This window comes from Liolophura sinensis, chromosome 1 (assembly GCF_032854445.1).
Source record: "Liolophura sinensis isolate JHLJ2023 chromosome 1, CUHK_Ljap_v2, whole genome shotgun sequence".
In the NCBI taxonomy this organism is placed as follows: domain Eukaryota; kingdom Metazoa; phylum Mollusca; class Polyplacophora; order Chitonida; family Chitonidae; genus Liolophura; species Liolophura sinensis.
The window spans coordinates 15,108,972-15,132,056 of NC_088295.1; the positions used below are offsets into that span (position 1 = coordinate 15,108,972).

At 37.6% G+C, this 23,085-nt stretch overlaps 1 protein-coding gene across 5 annotated transcripts in view; it reads left to right on the forward strand.

Annotated features, from left to right (window-relative positions):
* The window catches only part of LOC135467007 (collagen alpha-1(V) chain-like), a 91,249-nt gene extending 69,174 nt beyond the window's left edge, over positions 1-22,075 (forward strand). For 3 of the 5 annotated variants that reach the window (XM_064744771.1, XM_064744763.1, XM_064744778.1), the window contains 6 exons: positions 1,514-1,558; positions 3,128-3,181; positions 4,770-4,874; positions 6,708-6,761; positions 7,960-8,057; positions 19,161-22,075. In XM_064744771.1, coding sequence (XP_064600841.1) covers positions 1,514-1,558; positions 3,128-3,181; positions 4,770-4,874; positions 6,708-6,761; positions 7,960-8,057; positions 19,161-19,170 — 366 coding nt within the window. In that variant the 3' untranslated portion in view covers positions 19,171-22,075. The remainder of the gene's footprint in view (positions 1-1,513; positions 1,559-3,127; positions 3,182-4,769; positions 4,875-6,707; positions 6,762-7,959; positions 8,058-19,160) is intronic. The other 2 variants (XM_064744794.1, XM_064744786.1) reach the window with 1 other exon arrangement.
* The last annotated feature ends 1,010 nt before the right edge of the window (positions 22,076-23,085 follow it).

Sequence of the window (23,085 nt, forward strand, 5' to 3'; positions counted from 1 at the left end):
CATCTGTCAGACTGGATTGTGAGATTTGGGGGGTTCAAGACTGTGGAGATTTAAGGGGTTTGCGGGTGGCTGCTTATTCAGTTTGACTACAGTCTTGTAGTGGTCAGCTCGAGGCGAGCCAAACCTGATCTTGCTTCTCTGTGACATATATTTAGTAACAGTACTGCATCAGTGTATACATTTAAGGGATATTATTCATTAGTCAGGTTGTAGTTATATGTATAGAACAGTTAATTCTGACCAGTAAAATGTCTTAACTTGCTTTTCTTTGCACTAATATGAAAAATATCAGTGCAAGTCTCCCTTTACACTGGAGGAATGTCTCAGAAAAGGCAAAAAGAGATGACATAGTGAGTGATGGAGGACTTGAAATCCTGCTGTTTTCTTTTGTGCTGTGTCCTGACAGCTGTGTTTTTACATGCGAGGCTTAATTCAGGGTACAATACCTTGCACAGACTGATGAAATGGTTGATTTAGGCTGCTAAGGAAGGGCAACAACTATCCGTCTCTCTTAACAGCAGAGCCCTGTGTACTGCTTCAGTACATGTATATTTGTGGTGAAAAATAATCATTGAGAGAATTAATTTCGCTTTGCATGAGGGACAGTGAGAAGCCCAACCTCTGACTTTTTCTAAATATGTTGACTGTTTATCTTTGTTCTCTTTCTCCAAGAAAGGGATATTTTCTCCATAGAAACAAACTTTCCTGCAAAATCTTACCTGAATTATTTGTTTATTGGAAATGTATTTGTGAAACTGGGAGAAAATGTCCCTTTGTTGTCACTGCTTCTATGTGTTGAAAGTATCCATCAGTATATTACTAGTGAATATATTCACTGTGGTTTTTCTTTAACAGTTGAGGTGGGGATTTTTAGGACATCTTAGTTCTGTCTTGTACGTTAACAATTTAAGCATATTCTAGCTTTCCTGAAAATCTCCACCAAGCTGTCTTTCTGCCTACTGGTGATAGAAATCTGTAGAATTTCTTATGAATATCAACATGTATTTGCTTGTAGGACTACGGAGTATATGGCAGCCTCACTGTACTTGTATATGGAATAGTAATAGTGACCACAGTTAAATCTCTTATGTTAGTTACTCAGCGTTCCACTGAAAAAAAACTATTGGTTAAGGATAAATTGATAAACTTATATCAAGTAATTCAGGAATCAAGAAGTAAATTAATCAAATTGCTGTTGATTTGGTCACTGGATGAAGAAAATATAAAGCAAACCAGACAACAAGCTTTCTCTGTATTCTGCCTATGACTGTTCAAGTGTTAGTGAGTCAGTCACAGAATCAGTTGGATGTGGCATCACTCACTTTTGACCAGTTTCTGAATCAGCAAGAGATTCAGTGAAATGAGCCAATTGTTCTGTAAGGAATAAGTTATTACCTAGAGATACTCCATGGGCTGTGGACAATATTACATGTATGTTGTGAGGTTGCTAGCTGTGTATGGCCTCTGTACCTCTCTCTCTCTCTAACCCAATATACTTATGCCATCTGTATAGGGCAGTCATGGGCAAAAAGGGGATGCAGGACCAATGGGACTTCCTGTAAGTAGACTTCTCCTGAGCTTCAGTTATCACAACTGATGCTGTCACAGTTTGTCACACACACACACTCATATGCTGTTACAATATGTCACGCACACACCCTCACGTACATTGTCACAGTACACATCACACAAGTTGACAAGTCTTTCAGTAGGTTAATTTGTATAAGAAACACTTGTTACAGTATCTCACACACAGCCACAAAGGTCTGTTAGTAGACTAGCTCATACTTGTTATATCTGTGAAATTTGATTGAAAAAACTAGGTAGAACTTGACAAATACAAATTTCATCATTTTAACATGGAGGGATCTTGGACATGTTTGATTATGTACAATATTGTGTTCAGATGTTACCAGGTTTGAAAGATACGTGACCAAATTTTTGTAACCCAAAAGTTCAGATGAACAGACCAGCTTGATGATTGTAAAAAATACACATTAGGGTCATCACATGCGTGTCGGACTGTATGTAGCTACAAGTTCAGTATGGACAGACAGGTTACCTGGGAAGTTTGACCAAGGATGGTGTGTGACTGTTTAACTCTGTGGCGCTAGCTCACTTATGTACCACACCTGCACTACTGGCTTGTCCTGCCGCACACAGTAAGCACTGCACTAAACCAGGCACACCTGTCACATCCCACCTAACTCGTTAATCTCTCTCTTTAGGCAGCAATTTATATTAAACTTAAACAGTTTGAAGAGAATTTGGGAAATATCAACATTCACTAAATTTGGAAAAAGTCTGCATTTAAACAGTTTAAGGATGAGCATGACTTAATGCTGAACCTATAGTTATTTATAGGGTTTCTGTCAAGGCATGACACAGTTACCTCCCTTACATAAGGTCATATTCACATTGGGACACGGATGGGTTTGGTTTGCATGAAAAACTTCTAATACATTTATATGAACATTGACAAAAAACACATGCATGCATATACATGTAATGTCAATTTTTATAACTGACAGGCATGCTACACCTAGGTGGTTAATGTGGAGAAAATGAACATATCTTATTGTAAACCCATTGTACCAGTGGGAATTCAAAATTTGAAAAATCATTTGTAATATCGGTGTTTATTTATCCAAGGATATGAAACATCGAACACTGTGTACTGTTGATTAAAGTAAAAATTCTATGGTGATGGTACATTGGCCATATATAGATGTATATGTAAATCCTTTATTGCCTGAATGTAGAGAGACATTTTCATTACTGTAACCTAAACATGTTCTTTAATATTTTAAAGCATTGAATTCAAACATATTTTTTTCATAAACAAAAACATCCTCACCTGTACTGGAATCATGGTCAAGCTTTTAAGGATTAGTAGCATATTCTTCAATTCCCAACACTATTCTTCAGTTCCCATCAATATTCTTTAATTCCCCCAAAATTACCCGTAACACTTGTGTTGACAATTTTTTGTCTTGTAATTTTTGTGAAAAAAAAAGGCAAAAGTGCATAGTGTTGAGCTGTTCGTGTAGCCTTTTATTATTCGTGGGATGTGACAGTTGTTACGGCCTAGCTGATGCACTGCACTGACATTGTTATGTGTGTATAGGGCACCCCTGGGCCAATGGGTAAGCCTGGACCCCCCGGATTCCAAGGCCCTGTGGTAAGTTACTCGTTTACCATTTCATCCCTGCAACATCCACCATAACCTGTGTTTCACTTTTGATGACCATTACTATTATGATTTGTTTTTAGCTTTGCTTTTCGTGCATTATTTTCAATGATATATGTTCTGTCTCAGTGTATTTCTTTTTATTTTGTGTTTGTTTATTTGAATGTATGGCTTATGTTCTTTTTTTTGTTTGTTTTATTTGCCTCCTTATGTAGGGTGATTAATATTTTAATCAAGCTATTATACCCAAGAGCTTATAACATTAACATTTAAATAACGATTACTCATTTATCTTTTATAATTAAATACTTCTAGAAGAAATCCATTTCATACATGGCTAGAGATGATGTGATTATTTTTTGCAACTTTGTATTACTTTGTTATTTTTTGTTGACAGCATGTTGGTATTATATCATTATTTCAGGGAATCATCTCAACAACAAAGTTTTTTTCAAATGAAACTTAAAATATCACTGTTTGAAAATGTGTTCTTCTTTGGTGACTTTAAACTCCCTGAAAATGTTTTAGGGTGAAAAACATCACACTTGCCTGTGAAGGATTCAACAAGTTTGCATTGGCGTAAAATGCAAACTGTGTACCCCTATGCATTTGTCAGTTTATGGAGAAATGTATTGTTCTTATTGAAGATAAAGGTGTTCTGTTTCATAATTGTAGATACAGCTAGAAAAAAGTCTCACAATCTCTTATACTAGACAACATATATATTCTACCCATTTTTTCCACATACATATATCTCGTAATTCATGATCCACTGGTTGCAGTAGGCCTAGATCTGAGTTCTGTTTCACTCTTCCCAGCCTAGCTCTCAGAAATACAGATCTCTTCCATTCACTAACCTCGAACAGCAGAACGTAACTGTCATTTTCGATTAGAGTCAGCAACACTTGGCATCGCCCGGAAAAGATACTCGTAGATGTGTACGCCTGGATCAATACCAAGGATTGAAATGATGATTACTAGCATCACAAGTGTTTGAGAGTCTTAACTTGAATTATTGTTTAGTACAGAGAAGCAACTTACAGCAACTAGAAAAAGAATATGATTTTTTGGGGGGAAGAGAAGCCGAGTCCAAGCGAGTCCTAACAATGGAGTCGCATTATTTGAAAATGACGGTTTGTGAACTTTTGATGCTCTGACTGGATCCATCAGTAACATTCCTGTTCATGACATTATGGTGTTTACTGTTTAAGGGTAATAAAATGAAATGAAATTAAAATGACTTCAAGATTACTGGAAACCTTTTTCGGGTGCATTGTGGGTGGGATGACGGAGTTCCAGGTTAGTGAATGTTGCGATACTAGCGATTAATGTAGAAGCTGGGCTGAACATTTCGACCCAATGTCAGAGCATAAGTAAGATGTACACGCCCAACAATGAACTTATATGACACCCCTTATACTTATGAATGACAGTTTAATATAAGTTGGAAAGCTGCTGGTTATTATGCAGTGTATACATGTGAAATGTTGTGCTAAACTGTGCTCTGTCTGTCAGGTGTGTCCGGTAAGATCTGTGACTGTCTCTCTCTCACCTGTCTTCTGTGTGTCGTTTTACCCAGGGACCACCTGGACCACCTGGACGCTTAGGGGGCTCGTTTGCCACCATGGGTGGTGATGGCACCTGCAGCTGTGAAAAGGGTGATAAGGGAGATGTAGGAGATACAGTAAGTACAGACAGGGTGCTTGCTCCTCTGCATTGCATTGTTGATTTATTGACCTGTTGATTGAAAAATTATTTTCAAAAGAAAAGAGTCTTTTAACCCAATCCATACCTTTGATGGTATACTTAGTTGTATAATTGTTGATGAATGCTGTAATTGAGAAGAATTTTTCCCTCATGTGATGTCAGTAGTGAAGTAGTACCTCATGTCAGTTTTTGGATCTGTCATTGCAGCCTACCTGTTCATTAAATTTTCATGACAAGGATACAAGTACAAGTTCATCCGGATAGCATCCTGATAATTTCTAATTCTCCAAGTGTATGATAGGTCCTATAGACCTTGTTTCACGATTAGCGACTTCATCAAGAAGTCATAAATAGCTACATACTACATTTAGTGTTCAGGGGCTGGTTTTGTTAAAAAAATGTATTAAAAAGCCGAATTTCAAAATTTTAAATCTGTCTTTGCTGAATACAATACTAATGGCAATTTAGTCCATGGAAAAGTTGATACTTGGCTTTACTGCTAGTTAATGCACTTTAGAACACTTTTGTTTCACTTCTTGTCTTTGGTTTGAAACCATTTCAATAAATAACGGTTCACGTACTTAGACAGTAGAAGATGTACAACTCCTTTTCAGCGGGTGTGATGTACTGTTCGTCTGCCAGTGTTACATTTGCTCTGTATAGACGGAGGAGGCTTGAGGGCATGATGTTCTTAGCTCATTTCACCTAGACTGGGAGTCAGTTAGGCAAGGTCCATTTGAGTCAGTACAGTAAACCAATCTGCACTGTTGTGTTGAAAACCATTGCCTTTTACTGAGTAACTTGCAATGTAGAAATTTTAGCTTTTAGCAGCTGTTTCCTCAGCATGGCCTCCACTTTCTTAATGAGTGCATATACAGTGTTGAAGGGTAGGCTGGAAATGTAGGTGGCCTGGAGATATATAGTATAAAAGAAAAAAAAAGAGTGGACTGTCAAAGCATATTCTCTTGACATGCTTATTAGCCAGATTACATTGGGTGATATACTCTGGTTTGTTAGTCACTTTATCCTGCCAGGAGAGATTGTACTAGACTTTTATAGTAAAAGAAAGCTAAAATATGAAGTAAGGCTCATCATACAGACAACTGAAAACTATGCTTAAAAATACTTTCATTAATTTTTTTTAGATTTTTTGAAGAGTGTTGAAAGGCATTCAAATATTTGAACTCTATGATGGGCTTTATGAACAATACTGACAGTATCTAGGAACTCTGACGTCACATCACCTTTTTTTCCTGATGTTCACCAGTAGAAAGGAATTTTTGTGAACATTATTTCAGTAATCTTTGAGTCATGGGTAAATAGAGTTTAGAGTCGAGATTAGAGTTAAAAAATCTTCCTGTGACATCAGAGTTCCTAAACTCTGATAGCATGGTTCATAAAGCCCACCGTAGAATTCAAATGTTTGATTGCCTTTATCTCTTTTCACAAAACTCTAAAAAAATAAATGAACGTATATTTATACATAATTCTAAGTACATAATTCTATAATTCTATGAAGTGATGCCTACTTCTATTGTTAGAGGTCTTTTCCTTTAAGCTCCTGACCGCTTGTGCTTCATGCATAGAATTAATAAAAAATGTTAGTAAAGGGAGGGAAATTTAAAAAGCTATTTTACTACCTGTTGACATAGAAATTTTTCATGTTTGCTTTTTGTGAGAAAATTAAGCAGTATGATATCTTGTGTAAATAATGCTTACTGTGGTGAGTTCAGCAAGCAGTGCTGCAAGGAACATAGTAAGCAGCGCACTGATGGCACTATACATGTGATGACTTTTACATTTCTTGTAGGGAAGGAGAGGAAGGCGAGGAAAGAAAGGTGATAAAGGGGAGAGGGGAGATCAGGTGAGTTCTGACAAAGTTACCTCCCTTACTCAGCATGCGGTGCAGGTTTTTGTAAATGTTACCATACATGTACATATAGCTTGTTGTGAAGTTGGTTGTCGTGTTGATCACTAAAATCAGAAATTTTAGTGATTTCATAATTTTTTTGGGTGAAGTACAACTACTTTCTCAGCCAGTGTAATCCTGGCTTTCAAAATATAGCTATTGTTGATACCTGTATTAGTTATCTGTCATCAGTGTGGAGTCTCTCTGAACTTTCCTGTCTGGTTATATTGTTACCTTGTCCAATTTTTGTATTTTAACACATCAAGATCTTCACATTTCTGTCTGTTAACCATGATTAACATTTCTGCGCAGAAGTTAAAAATAATATCCCAAGATTCGTAATATTTTTTGGAGTGCCTACAGCTATAAGATGACCATAACATAGAACCTAATGGATGAAGCTAAAATAATAAGTAATCTGGGAAGACTACTTGCATGTTTGAAGTACATATACATATATAGTCCATGTTAATAAATATGTATTCCCAGTTTCTCTTTATAGAATATATTGTTTATTTGGTTGAGTGTTTTTTGTTTTTGTTAATTTCATTTAAAGATAAATACTGAATATTTATCGCCAATATTTTGGTTTTTGGTACCTGATGTGCCATTGGTAACCATGGAAACCACTTATTCTCCTATGAGAACATGCCCTGCACCATGTGGGATGTTGTATGTCTCTAGCTTGTATGGTTCTTACTAAAGGCTAAATGCTGATTGGATGTAACATGTGGATAACTCAGCTGATTTATTAAAGCTCTTAATTTTGGCCATAAAATTAAACTGCACCATTTCTTGTTAAATCTTGACTTGTCTCACATGATATTTAATTTTGATCACAGCTAATGTGTGACTGTGGCACCTGTTTCCACCTTCACAAATGCACTATGTATAACATGAACACATGCTGGTTATCAGTACAGCTTTCTGACCACACCTGTATATTGGTACTTTCATCACTGTGTGGCTTACACTGTTGGTTTTTCTCACTAACCCCCACACGTCCAGGGGATCCCAGGCTTAGATGCCCCGTGCCCTATTGGACCCGATGGGTTACCGTTACCAGGGTGTGGGTGGAAGCCCCTGCCTGTCAAGGTAAAACCTCTCCATGTCTCAGCATGTGCATGTGCATGTTATTATCTGTGTATTACAGGGTTTGCCCGGCCTTGATGCCCCGTGCCCAATAGGGGAGGATGGTCTCCCCTTACCTGGCTGTGGCAGCATGTTTGTCAGGAGAGGCAGGACCAGACGGTAAGGGTCAAAACTCCTGCACCTCTCACATAGTGGGCTTTCTCATTTTTTAATGCAAATTGTTCTTAAAATTTTTGAAAGAAGTAAAAAATGTTCATATTTTGTTTAATATTTACATCAATGACAGAAGCAAATCATTCGTGTAAATCTCGTGCACATAAAATTATTCAAAATGCTTAAGTGTAGTGTCCTGAAAATCATAAGAATTACCGTTTTTAATGACTGAAAACTGTGGTTTCTAACAGCGTGCAGGGCTATTTTGTCAGTGAGTTTGCTTGTTGGCAGTGGACTCACTGGATAAAATAGTTTAAAATACTTATATATGCACATATATGGATACCAATGGATTGGATCCGTTATGCTGCCCTGCAGTGGTCACTTGTGAGCTGGCTTGAGTTGATGTAGTGTATATGCAAGTTCAGGCTTGGCCATACCTTGGTGGTGGGGAGATTTTATATCCGGTATATGGTATGGTAATGAATAGGGTACTTGATACATGCAGCAAGGATGTCAGTTTTTGCGAGGTATCAAAGACGCAATAGAAACAAACAGAGGAACTCAGCAGCTCTATGATGAACGAATAGTTAACTTTGTTAAGTTTTTATTACCAGTTAATAACCAACAGCATTTATTACATATTATCGGAGAAACATGTGTGCAAGTAAGAAAAAGTTCAGATCTGAATACATTAATATGTTCAAGATAACAATTTTTTTTAATGATAAATCTCATTGGATAGTGATGGTGTAGTATATCAACTGATCTCGCAGAATATAATTTCATCTACTAGTTGATAGGCTATTGTTCAGATCTGGCTAGGTATAAATGAACCCAGTTTTTCTCAATGTGGTTAATTGTGCATGCTGAATGGGGCCTAGTTTTTGGCGAACCGGAGAGCAGGCCTGGATAGTACAAAGTTATAAACAACCAGCATGTTCCTGTCTACCTGTTAAGGACTTCATTACTGCTCCAGTCAACCATATCTCCACAGAGCCTCATTGTATCTCACCTGTTTACACTCATGATTCTAAAGTGACAAAAAAAAACTTTACCAACCCACCTGGCCATAGTGGTGGTGAAGTGAATGTTTCCATGACAGAAATTTGTAAAGAGGAAGCTAAGTGAATACCAGTCATAGTTGTCTTGATAAAGCCAGTTACCTGTAATCATTTAGCCTCCAGGTAAATTTGGCCTTTGTCAGTGATAGCCCAGCTGATTTGTACCCTTAACCTGAATCAAATACCAGGCATTAACCCTAGGGCAGGGCTTTTTGTCAAGAAGTGGTAAATTTCTCTTGTCCACCAAAGAAGTGTTACGCCATGATTTATCATCTTAGCAGAAGAACAGTGATATTAATCAAAGCTATGGCATTCAGGTCAACAGTATCCCCTGTTTTATCCTGAAGATTACCCTACTAGTGACCTAGCTGATCATATCCAAGGCAATGTGGTCTTGTATAACAGCACTTAATGACAGGTGCTATGGTGGACCTGCTCAAACCTGTGGCACCCACTTGTGCATGCGGGCAGTAATGAAACAGTGCAAATTAAACAGTCACACAGTGCCGCTAAACTGCTAGTCCGTGGCAGGTACATCTGCAAAGATACATAGGTTGGGAATAACCAGTGTTTACTATTTCAAGGCTTCAAAACAAAAAAAAAAAAACAAAAAAAAAAACTTTGGCAATATTCTCTCCTGGCAGAGTTTACACATTGCCTTGGATTTCTGACCATGAAAAGCCCATCTACATTTCTGCACAACTATGCACTTCCCACTCACCCACACATCATCATATTGCTCCACCGAATTCCATTTCCACTGCATTTGCTAATTCAGTACCATATGTTTAATACTACCTATACCCCTTTATGTCCATATTTTGATGAGAGATGTACAAGTAACACTAGCTTGAAAAATGACTAATATGTAGTTCTTAGTAGTTCAAAGTTAGTATATATGTAACAAAAAACCTGGTTCTGACACACAGAGTATGTATATTTGTTGATTTATTGTACTGGTGTTTAAGGCCAGAATTTTTCACTTTTATGATAGTGGTCATTTTTTGGGGAGTCACAACCTTTGGCAAATTACAGACAAGCCTTTCTGGGTGTGACTTGCTCAAAATCTTGCTTGAAGGCAAGTGGTCTTAAGGAAAGCAAGTTACCAAGAACCTGAAAAGAATGAGAGCGGATAAATCTGGACATTCCCTTCCAAGACTGGGACTGAACCCCCACCAGGTCCTGCACCTGGACCTGCACCTGGACCTGCACCTGGACCTGCACCATACCTGACTGAGCAGGAGGTATTATGATATTTCAGATTATATTGCAGTACATGTAGGAACCTCCTTGCTGCTCACAAGCACAGGAGATGAGGGGAGTTATATTCCCATTAGCCTGATATTTCCTCTCTGCTTGTCTCATATAAAAACAGTGAGTGCAGAAAATGAGGGCAATGAGGTTAAGATGACCTATCTCCTGCATGTAGGTAGCAATATGGTTGTCTAATTTTCATCACATCTCCAGAAATTTGGCAACATTCCATACAACTAAAGTCAGGCATCTGATGAGTATAGAATTCCTCGCTATGACTCTTCTGCCAATTACTGTCATAACTGTCAGATTGTATGTAATGAAATATTGCATAATTATAATAAAAATTAGAGATTGTTACCTAAAAATAGTGTCCGTTGTTCCTGCTTTTTGTACTAGACTGACCCGTATTTGCCCCAAAATCCTAATCATTTTTCTTGAAGTGTTCTAAAATTTATATTGTACTCAGATCCTTTAAAGCTGTGACCTCTGCATGGAGAGGAAGTATATATATAACATCTTGCAATATGTAAATTTTATGCAGAACACACTTCAATTTTGGCGTCATTTATTTGAATCCTTTTCCAGGCGCATGTGAAAAGTGAAATCACAGTAACACGTAATTTTACTTGATACCTCATGAAGACGCAGGAAATTCATGCCATATGGAATGACTGTATTCTCACTGATCAAGCCAGGAAGATTAAAAATATTAAAGACTTTTAAGAGAATTATCTCTGCCTAATTATAATTTTAGTTCTCCAGGTGCAAGGCTGTAATAAATTGACAATTCATACCTATAATGACTCGATTCGCGCAGAGAACACCAACATATAGACAGTTTTATCAATGGAAGTACTAAAGCTTTTGTCCTTTTCTTGAGGGTATCAATCATATGCCACGACCCCTTTCTCCGGTGACATGCAGATTAAATTAATGCGGCTTTACACCTGGGTTTTATTATCCACGATCAGAAGTGCACAACTAAACAAACGTTTTGCTAATTCTTGTTTTATGGGCCACAGTGTGACTTAAACTAAGCTGTTAGTCTCAGCTGATCTTTGTTTGGCAATTAAGCTGAGAGTAAATAAAGACCTAGCAGGAGCGAGTTTGATTGGCTGGGTGAACAAGGCCAGGTGGTGTGGGGTGGACTGGCCTACTATCAAGGAGAGGGGAGCAGCCGATGTGCATGCATGCATGGCTGCTCAAACCTTTATGCAGAGCTGCTTTTAGACCAGTCCTGAGCTGTTGCTATGTGAAATGATAGGGCTACATATATAGCCTTCACATGAGGCACATTTGTGTAAATATGTTTCAGACACACTATTCTGTAAATATCTAAGAGGCACATTTGTGTAAATATGTTTCAGACACACTATTCTGTAAACATCTAAGTAACTTGTTTTTAATGTGTAATGGTTGAATGTATTTAAATGGTGTTTAATTTGTAATGGTACTGCACTAATGTGATTCCTAGCTTTGTGTGTGTGTGCATTGACATATGTAAATTGACAATCAAATGTTTTTGCAAGTACTGTATTTACTGTGCTCCCACTGGTAACATTAAAGTAGTTTGTATTTCAGGCAAGTTTTAAAAGTTGACAGTAACTTTTGGAACAGACTAGAGTTAACATGAATTATTTTTTCCCAAACTTGTGTGTTTTGACTTGTGTTTTTTTTTTCTTTCATTAACCCATTTTTTTGGTCATTTTGCATGATGAACAATGGCCTCTTGTATGAGTATGTTTTCTGTCTTAAGCCTGGTGACTGATGCATTTGTGAAAAAAGTGTTCTTTTACAGGAGGTTTATTCATTTTTAGACAATTACAAATAAGATGAATTAGTTGCTGGGGTTCTCCTAATTAGCTTTGTTTTGGCAGCAGACTCTCCTTATTTTAACTGTAAACTTAACCTATCTCCTCTCCAGTAATAAATCTTAAAGGGGTCAAGCCCTGGGCTCAGTGACATCTATCAGAATTTATATCAGAGTTTTTCACAGATGTGCAGTGGAAAGCAAATTGACCAAATTTTTATCAGTGAAACATTAGAGATAAGGAGACAATGTAATGCAATTGAGCTCGTTGCCATTTTCCTGAAGGGGTAAAAATAGAGCTGAGGCCAGGAAAGGTCTGATGCCCCAAGCTACAGGTATTTATGTTCATTAGCAACAGACTGTCTTAATAAATAGCAAATTGTCGCATCTTAGAGGTGTCAGACAACCAATCCCTGTTCCCCTATACTGACACACACACCAACACTATGCATCTCAGACATGACATTTGGAGGTGATAAGTGATCATTTAGCATGATAAGTGATCTCTTATCATGGCATCTGGGTCCAAAGAGACATAATGTCAGAAATTAGACCTGAAAGTAGCTATGGTGAACAGTGCAGCTTTTGTTTTTAGTGTGTATGGAATTAACTCTTCTGCACTGGTTAAAGTTTTTCCAGGCATTCTTTTCATGTACACTGATTCAATGCAATGCTAACAATCTCAAGTTGAAAGTTAACAAAGTGATGTTGAAATTTTAAAACCTGTCAGCTCTGTTTGGCAGGGAAACCAACACATTGACATGCAACAATCAGCAAACAATTCCGTGACTTTAGTTTACTGCAAACTACACAGTTACATGTATGTTTATTTTTTTGTGGCCTTAACGAGCATGTAAACAAGCCAACTTCCATGAGTGATCTAATACTTTGCTCTCTTATGCAAAACCAACCTGCCAAGCAGGTTCTCCAAATTTAGAATGTTTTTGTTTTTTTCCATCAGTGCACTTTAGTTTTTATCTTTAGGCTTGGCTAATTTCTGTGTTTATCTTTGAAAACTTTCCATTGTGCAATATGCAATTTTACGAGGATCCAATGGGAAATTTTTCCCAAAGGGGCCCCATTTACAACCAGGTCCTTTTAGATGGGTTTTCACTTGTACATGCACTATATCAAATTAGAACACATAATGGAATCTTTTCATTTACAAAGGAACTGTTTTTTTTTCAGTTTTATCAGAATTTGATTTTTTCTACCAACTTCAGGAGTTGATGACATTAGTAAATTTATCAATGTACATTGACCACAAGACTGTCAGAAATGATAAGGAATGATGTGGCTTTATTAGTACAGTAGAAAAATTGATTTCTTAGATAGGCTTTAGGAAGTAAAAGACAAGGCAAATGTAGAATATGTGATGTTGGGACATGTATATTTAAAGACTCCTGATTGCTTCTATACATGTATGCTTTGTTGCAGGTTAATTCGCTGACAAATGTAACAAGCTCAAGAGTTTAGGACAGTAGGCCTAACAAATTCTAGGTCATATCTAACTTGTTTTCTAAGTTTTCATCTAAATTTACATGAATAACATTTAAGTCTGGTACTACTTAAGGTATCCAGAATGACATAATATGAAAGCCTTTATGTGCTACCCCTGCTGTGGGAACCCAGGAGCTATCTGGAGAAGGAAGTTTGGACTGGGTGTCATTTTACTTTTGTCCTTACAGAGATAATGGCTGAAGCAGCTTAAGTTTCAACTGAATCTTTGTTTGCCAGTGGCTAACACATCTCCAAGGAGAAGCCTTTATGTTCAGATGTCAGTTAAATTCTTGTGAAGTTCAGTCATGTTATTGGTGCCTATGCACAAAAACGCAAATCTGAAATGAAAAACTTGCAACAGAGACAGAGAAAACTCTGTGTGATGTCATTGATGGCATAGATTGTTAATATATCTTATCTTTCCAGCCTTTAGGTCAGAAGGCCTGCAACCTGTGGATGGTTAGGGGCTCCCCAGAGCCTGGTTTTCTCCCACTGTAATGCTGGCAGCGGTCATATGCATGAAATACTCTTGAGTATGGCATAAAACACCATTCAAATAAATAAATAAATGAATATTTCCCAGAATGCCTGCCTTATAGTCAAACATTAGACTGCATTTAATTCAGAAAAGAAAAAATCTATAAAAGAAAGTAAAGAGATTTTCAGATACGGCTTCCAGTTGTCCACCCTTGATGCTTATTTTTAAGTTTTCCTTCCAATTAAGGCAAGATACTCACTTTTGAGGGAAATCTTCTGACAAGTTATTCTAAAATGTATCAAGTTTAATTCTCACATATAGATGCTCTAGTAAAAGAAAATAAACAACTTGAAAAAAAAATATTTTTTTTTTTACTGGGACTTTGCACTAAAGTTTGATGACAAATGCACACATTTGGCATTAATTGGCTCGTCAAATCTTGACAGCCCTCTACCTGTATGTATAGATGTAGCATGACCACTCAGTGTTGCAGGCCTTTGCCACTCATTGATCAGGCCTCAGACACCCCCTGACACTTATAGGGTTATCATCTAGCCATTTAATCACTGCCCCCTTCAGATCCATCTTGACAACCTGTGCACATACTACCTCACAGTCTATATCTGCCTTCATATCCAGCTGGATTTTACCCTTGCATGGCCATTTTGATAAAGCTATTGCATGTCTTTTTCAGTAAACCAGCCTTAGTACTTTTATCACTCCACCCATAATTCCTTGTGTACATTTAAGCCCTTCCAGCTGTGGGTTGTATTTACACTTGTCATTCAGCCGTCCCTGCCCCCTTACTGGGTCAGGGTCCTTTACCCATGTGTGTAGACTCATGTCTGTGGTACCATATCTGCTAACACTTGAGGTTGCTTGTGTGGTTAACCACAGCTCTGTGGGAGTAACACTCAGGACCTGTCATTGTGTCCCTCAGTGGTTAATAGTCACCTATACCTGATCTTAGCGATTTTACCCACTAACCACACACGTGTGGTATCAGTGAAGAAAATAAATTACATGTGCTGTATGTTTCATGCTGGAGATTTGTCTGTCATGAAAAGAGTGAAGGGAAACAGTGCAATAAATAAAAATTCTTGTTACATGTGAAACGTTTTAGAAAAATTCTTCTTTTGTTTGAATCCATGAAGGAGTAAGATAAGAAGTTTATTATCTTGTGAAAGTCACAAATGTGAACTCACTTCTTACATGTGAGACTTATTTGGAAAAAAATATTAGATTATGTTCATCCATTGTTTGAATCCATAAAGGGGTAAAATTAAAAGTCCATTATCTCTGGAAAGTCACAAATGTGAGCCGTATTGTGATATGATTTCAATGTGAGTATATATTCTATTCCATATATTTTTCATGTGCAGAGAGCAGCTTGCCTATTGGATCAACTGAACATTCAGACTTGTATGTCTAGACTGAGTACTAGATACTGACTCTATCACTGTATGATAACACTGTGTGGTAGTGGTGGTTAGCCTACCTGGGTATATCCTGGGTGTTGTTTGATAAGTACGATAGGTCTACATATATACAGATACAGCCTTGAGACTTATAGTCTGTCCACAAACAGATCAACCACTCATGGCATATGGGCGGCTTATTTGCATAATTGATAATTAATTTTTTTAACACATGATAACTCTGAATATTCTCTAACTTCATTACTGGTCCATGCAAATGTATGGATATTTGTTGCAATTGTCCTTGGACAAAAACTTCATGCAATAAGATACAATTTTATCTGACTGTTATCCCAAGAAAGTAGACCAAAATCAGCTGACGATTTGCATAAAGAATGGTTCTCATTTATAACCTCTGGAGTACTTGATGTAAATTTCTTTTGAAGCAGGAAATATATTGTGTGCAGTTAATGAAGCATAACAATTGACTATATAGTGGTGCGCTCATGTGAGCCAAAAGGTAATTGCTACATATGGCGAGACCGGATAACTCCAGTTTATATGCAAATTTGTGCAACCTTTGTTTGATACAGATGAAAAACAGGTTTGGGCTAATGTAAAAATGCCTATTCTAACTGTATACATATACTTGGAAATATATAACTTTTGGAGGAAAATTGTGAGTTCATTGTCTAATTGAATGTCTATTACTGAATGATATTTGTTTGTTGACTCAAAGACCTTAGTACAAAACTGGCTTTAAACACCTACCAAATAAATAAATAAAAGAACAAAAACTTACAGACATGACATTTCACTTATATATTTCAGCCATATATTAGCATGTAGCAATTCAGCATAATGAGAAAAGACAACATTTGGACATATAACTTTTGAAAACATGGTATCATAAAATATCTATTCTATTTTCCATCTGTAGTCTTGTTATTAATAAGCTGTTAATAAATGCAGAATTTTACCCTACATGTATTAGTCAGCATACTTGTAATTTCAAATGATACATCAATTGAGAAAGTATTTACCGTAATTCAGTGTAAATTACAGTTTAGAACTGAAAAAAAGATGTCAAGAGTAGCCATAATGAGATGAGACTGATATCTGTGACTCAAGTTAGCAGTTTTCCTTAACTTAAATATGATGTAATACCTATACTTATGCAACAGGCCTTTAAAATCTTTTTAAGTAAATTGTCATAAATTTAAGTTTGATAAAACTTTTTGGGAAATAAAAATTTTGCTTTTTTTAAATCCAGGTATGTATTTTTTAATTTCTCAGACATGACAGGAAAAACAATAAAGTGCTTTATGTGTGCCCTATGCAAGTGTTCAAGGTAGTGCAATGATGTAACTGGACCCAATTCTTCTAATTTTTGATACAGATATTAGCCGTGCTGAAAGCAGAATGTTACATTCCTTCACCAGCTTTTTTGGAAAAGTAAAAATATGAGTATGTTGTTCATTAGATGGTCTCACCATGTGAGGAAAAAGAAGCTAAATATTCCTGCTGTAGTTACATGTATATTGGCTAAAAAGAGCAGACCAGGTGTCCCAAAAATTAGAAGAAATAGGGTACTCATGGTGACAGGACTGACTGAGTGCATTAGGTAATGTGGATGAGCACAGCAATACAGAGCACAAAATCAAAACTGTTTTCTGTACAAACAGAGGAAAAGGTTTGGAAAAGCATATTAATATTGATAAGTACCATGTGGCATGTGTTACATGTTCACTTTCTAGCAAAATGTTGCATGTGTTCAAGCATTGGTGGCTGAAATATCAGGTACCAGTCAATATTTGTACACACCTTTGTTGAGGTAGGAGGAATATTACATATGAAACTAGTCAGTACATTGACACCAGACACACCTGCAAAGGTATACAAAGGCTGAAGATTACCAGCCAAGGTGATTAGAAAATGTGATCGGCCCAGGTTCCCAGTACTAATGGTTAGTAAAGGCTCGTATTGGAGATTACCAGTCAGGGTGATTAGAAAATGTGATAGGCCCAGGTTCCCAATAAACATGGTTAGTAAAGGCTCATATTGGAGATTACCAGTCAAGGCAATCAGAAAATGTGATAGGCCCAGGTTCCCAGTTCTCATGGCAAGTAAAGGCTCATATTGGAGATTACAAGTCAAAATAATCAGAAAATGTGATAGACCCAGGTTCCTAGTACTAATGGTTAGTAAAGGCTCACATTGGAGATTACCAGTCAGGGTAATCAGAAATCATGGCTCCCAGTACTCATGGTTGGTAAAGGCTCATGTTGGATATAATCCGTCAAGGTAATCAGAAAATGTGATAGACCCAGATTCCTAGTACTAATGGTTAGTAAAGGCTCACATTGGAGCTTACCAGACAGGGTAATCAGAAAATGTGATATGCCATGGCTCCCAGTACTCATGGTTGGTAAAGGCTCATGTTGGATATTATCCGTCAAGGTAATCAGAAAATGTGATAGGTTCAGGTTCTCGGTTCTCACAGTAAGGAAAGGTTATGTTTAATAGAGATTACTTCTGAAGGCAAACCATACAGATGGTATTCTTAATCAATTTCCTAATTATTATACATGTACTAATATAGGGTGAAATGCTGAGTTACGCATCATTCAAGTCATCCAGTATACTTGTATGTGGTGCTCAGCCCAATTCTAGTAAAAGCACATTATATAATTTATATATACATGTACAACTTTATTGAAATATGCAATAATAGACTTAGTAAATGTTATTTCTTTATGTTTTACCCGCAGTATTTTTCTTAGGATATGACTGACTGTTGACAGTTATTTTAACAACGATCTAAGTGTATTAAAATGAGCATCATCTGTATAGTATATACATGTACAGGTCCGTCTGTTCAGGTCAGTGGAAAGTCGGAAAGTTCATGGCTGTAAAACACATCTTTTCTGCATGTCAGTCTATAATACCAGTATTACAGTGTAGGTCAGGTCACACCGCATGAGTTAGGTACCTGATGTGAACTGTTGATTATAAACAGCATGTATTCGTTTATCTCTGCATGCACTAAGTTTACAGAGCTGTGCATAGTTGCAAGAGTCACAAACTTAAACATTTCTTTGTGTAAATAAATGCTATAACCTGACATACACGTGTTTATATGTCAATGTATGCATGAACTTAGCTTTTTTCTGGCTTGATTACATTCAGTCAATTTATATATCAAACAGGTATATCCAGGTGAGTATTAATAATGAGAGGTAAATATACTACTTATACATCACAGGTTAATGAGCTTGGGGACAAACTATATTAAACTTACCCAGCTTAATTACATGTTATTAAGGACTGCTGACATTGCATGGTCATGACCTGACTAGCTCTGTATTATCTAGGCAGGTTGTTTTGAGAGTGTTAATGCAAACTATGAATGCTTTTGGTGTTGCCATTTGTTTCAAGTGAATACATTTTATTATAACTGCAGTTCATCTATCTACCTGCCTGTTTTTGTGTTTGTAGGCCAGTTTCAACAGGTATTAACAGGTGTCAACTGTTAATAAGATCGTGATTCATTAAATGTTTTTTTCCATTTTGTGATTTCAGTGACCCGTGATCCCGATCTAACAATATGTGAATAAACAAGGTGTACATAGTTCAGCCATGTTCAAATATTCAAGGAGGACGTAAGAAGGATGCCAGCAGCACAAACCAGCCCTACCTTAGGGAAGGGGACAGGGTATATTTGAGGGGTAGGGGGAAAGGGGGAGATTTAAAGGCTAAGAGCTGAACTCTAACTGTATTATAGCCCTGTGAAAAATGGGCCGCTAGGTTGTGATGTCTGTTACTTTAACAGTTAACTGGTTTTTGGCTCAGCTGTACAAGACACTCAGCTGTTAGAAAAAGGAGGCAAAGGTTGCCCAGTTTTATTGTACCCATGCAGTACTTGACAATTGTGAAGAGTCTGTTCCCTTCTTAATTGAGGGCTGTGAAAATTCAGGGGAGCCGATACTATGTGAGAGGCCAGGCCACCAGACTGTACCACGAATATCAGGATGCCTTCTGCTGGCTCTTTTACAGGGAGACTGACATGTGAAAATAACTGTTTTTGTGCACCATATGCTTTGGTAATGAAATGGGGATTTAGGCTTCATTGTCTTCGGAAACATGAGAATTTATGAGTATTGTCTGAAAATATTGGAACACCACATTAATTTTTTTTTCGTCTCAGGGCATGCATATAATTAATTACTGTGCTTTCAGTCCAAGCCTGAGGCTGTTCTAAATTGTCACCCCATCCTGTGGAGCCTCATGGTTCACATCACTTCAGAGGGTTCAGAGCCTCAAGTGAGCGGATGCAGCCCATTATGTGAACTTGTGCAGCTGATAAAATACAAGATGAAGTGATAAATCAGTGGTGATGTCTGGTGATATATACTCAGCCTAGATATACCCAAATGTTCTGCAGTGCTTTACCCATAACCAATTGTCCAGAGTTGCATACACAACCCTTCCAGGCTTTTTTTTTTGGCCTGAAGAATTTGTACATATGCTAAATCATTTTAATTGTCTTCAGAGGAACATACACCAAGTGCTCTGTTAGTTTAATGAGGTTTCTACATGAATTGTAAAGTAGTTTTGATGTGTTCAGCTAAAATTTTCTTTTCATTTCAACCCAGTATTTATTAAGAGGAGGCGTCAAAATTTACGGTTGAGTAAAAACTTTAAAAACAGAAAACATATAAGTTTACACGCAAATTTCGTTTGGATAACAATGTCATTTATACATCATAACAAATTTGTGATGGCTCTTAAATTTATAGGTAACAGTGTACTACATTGGTGATGCACAATGCAACAAACTGTTCCTTTAAAATATGTTATAGGATAGATTTCAGATTTATTGGATTTGAAAATTTAGTCCAGTAATCATGTCTTCCAAGGAGAATGAGAATGTGGAGTAAACATTCTGATATGAGGTTTGTTTGTTAGAATCATATTATATTAATGTTTCTTGTGGTCGTCACTATTGTTAAAAGTTTCATGTCATCTAAATGGCCTAGTTTGATACAATACAAAGGTAACGAGTAACATTATCAATTTGACCTCGATTTATTTTCTATGGTAGCATTTAGTTTGAAGACTCATTTGTATACAATATGGAACAGTAGCTGATATAGATTGTACATATCATTTTTGTGAGTATATATGTGTTGTTCATACTGAGATTTGTCTTTGTTGTTGTTGTAAGGTAACCTATAACCCAAGTCCCAGAAATGTGCGTGGTGGGGTGGGTGGGCGGGGAGACTATGTCACCCAAAAACCCTACATCGTATGTTCTATGTATAGACGTATCCATATCTTTTACTAAATGTCATACCTATCTTTCAATCGTCTATTGTTACTCTATTTAACAATCAAATAATGTCTGGGCAGTTGTTTTAATTTGTAGCTATAATTTCTTTGTTGATAGATTTCTCCATGTGACCTGGCCAACATGTCTGTGTACTTTTGTCCTGGCCCGCCATTGTTAGTTAGTAGGGCATCTAAGTGAGCCTCACTCCCCCACGTACAGGGAATACACGTGTCTATGGAGCTCCGCCGCTCGACCTCCTATCGCTGGCCCGCGCTGGAGCTGAGACACGTGATCATCGCTCAGTAAAAGATGGCCGTGTCGTGACAGCGGGCCTGATTGACAGGCTGTACGTTTCACACGTGCATACAAGTCAGGTTGTTGGCCCGTACTTTTATCGCCATGCAGTTGCACATGTATCTATCTTTGTGATGTGCATGCCACTGTCCTAGTTTTGGGAATAAATGCAAGATATCCAACCTAAAAGATTTTGCAACAAGTGAAAAAGAAATATATTCTGTATTTGCGTACTTTTTGTCCAATATTGGCGCCGGTGGCTGTAAGAGGCCGACATGCTGACGACAGTTCTGGAGAAAAGAATTTTGTGCAGGCCCTATAGTTACTCGAAGAATAAATAGAATGTAGAACACTTTTTTCCCCCGTCACTTCTTTCCTGTGGACCTAAGTTTCTTTTCTTGGCAGATGGTGCCACATGTAGGCTGGTCGGGTTCCGAACGGAACAGGGGCGCAGGTCGGGCTGACATCGTCCTGGCTTACCGCAGGGCTAGGGGTTCAGCACGAACTCTGTATGCTTCTTAAACATCTTGAGCTGAATAAAGTGGATTACATATAAAGTGGACAAATACAACCGTGAACCCAACCTATATCAGAGGTCGCTAATGACGTTACTGGAAGAAGGCTTGGGTTTCAGGTATTAACACCCTCGATCTTGTCTAAAACCTCGATCTGGGCGCAGGACAGGTGTACGTATATGCCTATGCAAGAAAGAAAAGCCTTAATGATGACCAGTCCACCCACTGAATTTGACCTTAGTTCGGTAAACTAGACTACATGAAAACACCATCTGATCAGGATAATTCTGTATTTGGTTCATCATCATATTTTTATCTTGTGTTATGTAAATAAATTGTCCTAACTTTCTTTTTCATTGCCGTGTTCTTGTTTTCACTTGATCACATGTTTTGTTATTTGTCATAATCTGACCCGAACTTATGAACTTTATGAACTATACGAACGTTTATGCCTGTCGTCATCTGAAAGAAGATTGTTTTTTTTGTCGGCTAATAAGCCCCGCTGATCCATATGGTGCATGCATGTATATAGGCGTGTGTTATGTAGGCCAATATTTGGACACTCGTATAGAGCTTATATGTATATGCAGTCAAACCTGTACCTACGGCCACCTGTATACAGCGGCCACCTGACGTAAACGGCCGCGACCAAACAATTTTCCATGTTAAACGACCTGTAACATCCGGGCACCTGTCCAACGCGTCCAGCGGCCAATATATTTTGTGACCAAATTTTATATCAACCTGTCCTGAGCGGCCGAGACTTTCAATAGTAACGATGATTGCCGCGTTGGACATTCAAAAATTGCAAAATGGCGACCACAGGCTTCGGAAGTTTTTGTAGTGATTAAAAGTTACAACCTCCCACTTTGTGATGACAGGTGAAGTGTGATCATTATTCGTGAATGGCGGGGAAGTCAATTGTTCTTTAATGAGGCCCAGCTGGCTATAGTCCGAACATGCTGGAAATCCACTGCTGCAGTGGATTAGCTCCATGCTGAGGTCCGAGCTATGAATGCCCTAAATAGCGGGCAAACTCAGATATAATCTGACCTCCTGTGGTTTTTGCCATGAATGGTTTCGTTGACAAATTATCTGGCGTGCCTGACCATCATCTTTGCAGCGAAATGGTGTTGTGTATTCATTTGGCGTTGCCAAAATATTGCCTGTACCGAACACATGGAGAAATTGACCTTCCTTCACTCGTACATTTTGTTGTTGTTGTTTCACCGGTAATGGCGAATGTGATCGACATTATTTTCAAACATCTCTGCGGTCTACCATTTACGGTCCAAAAATTTGTTAGAATAGTCATTTATACCTGCGTAGGCCAAACTGGCACATGGCTTTCAAGAGTTTGACAATG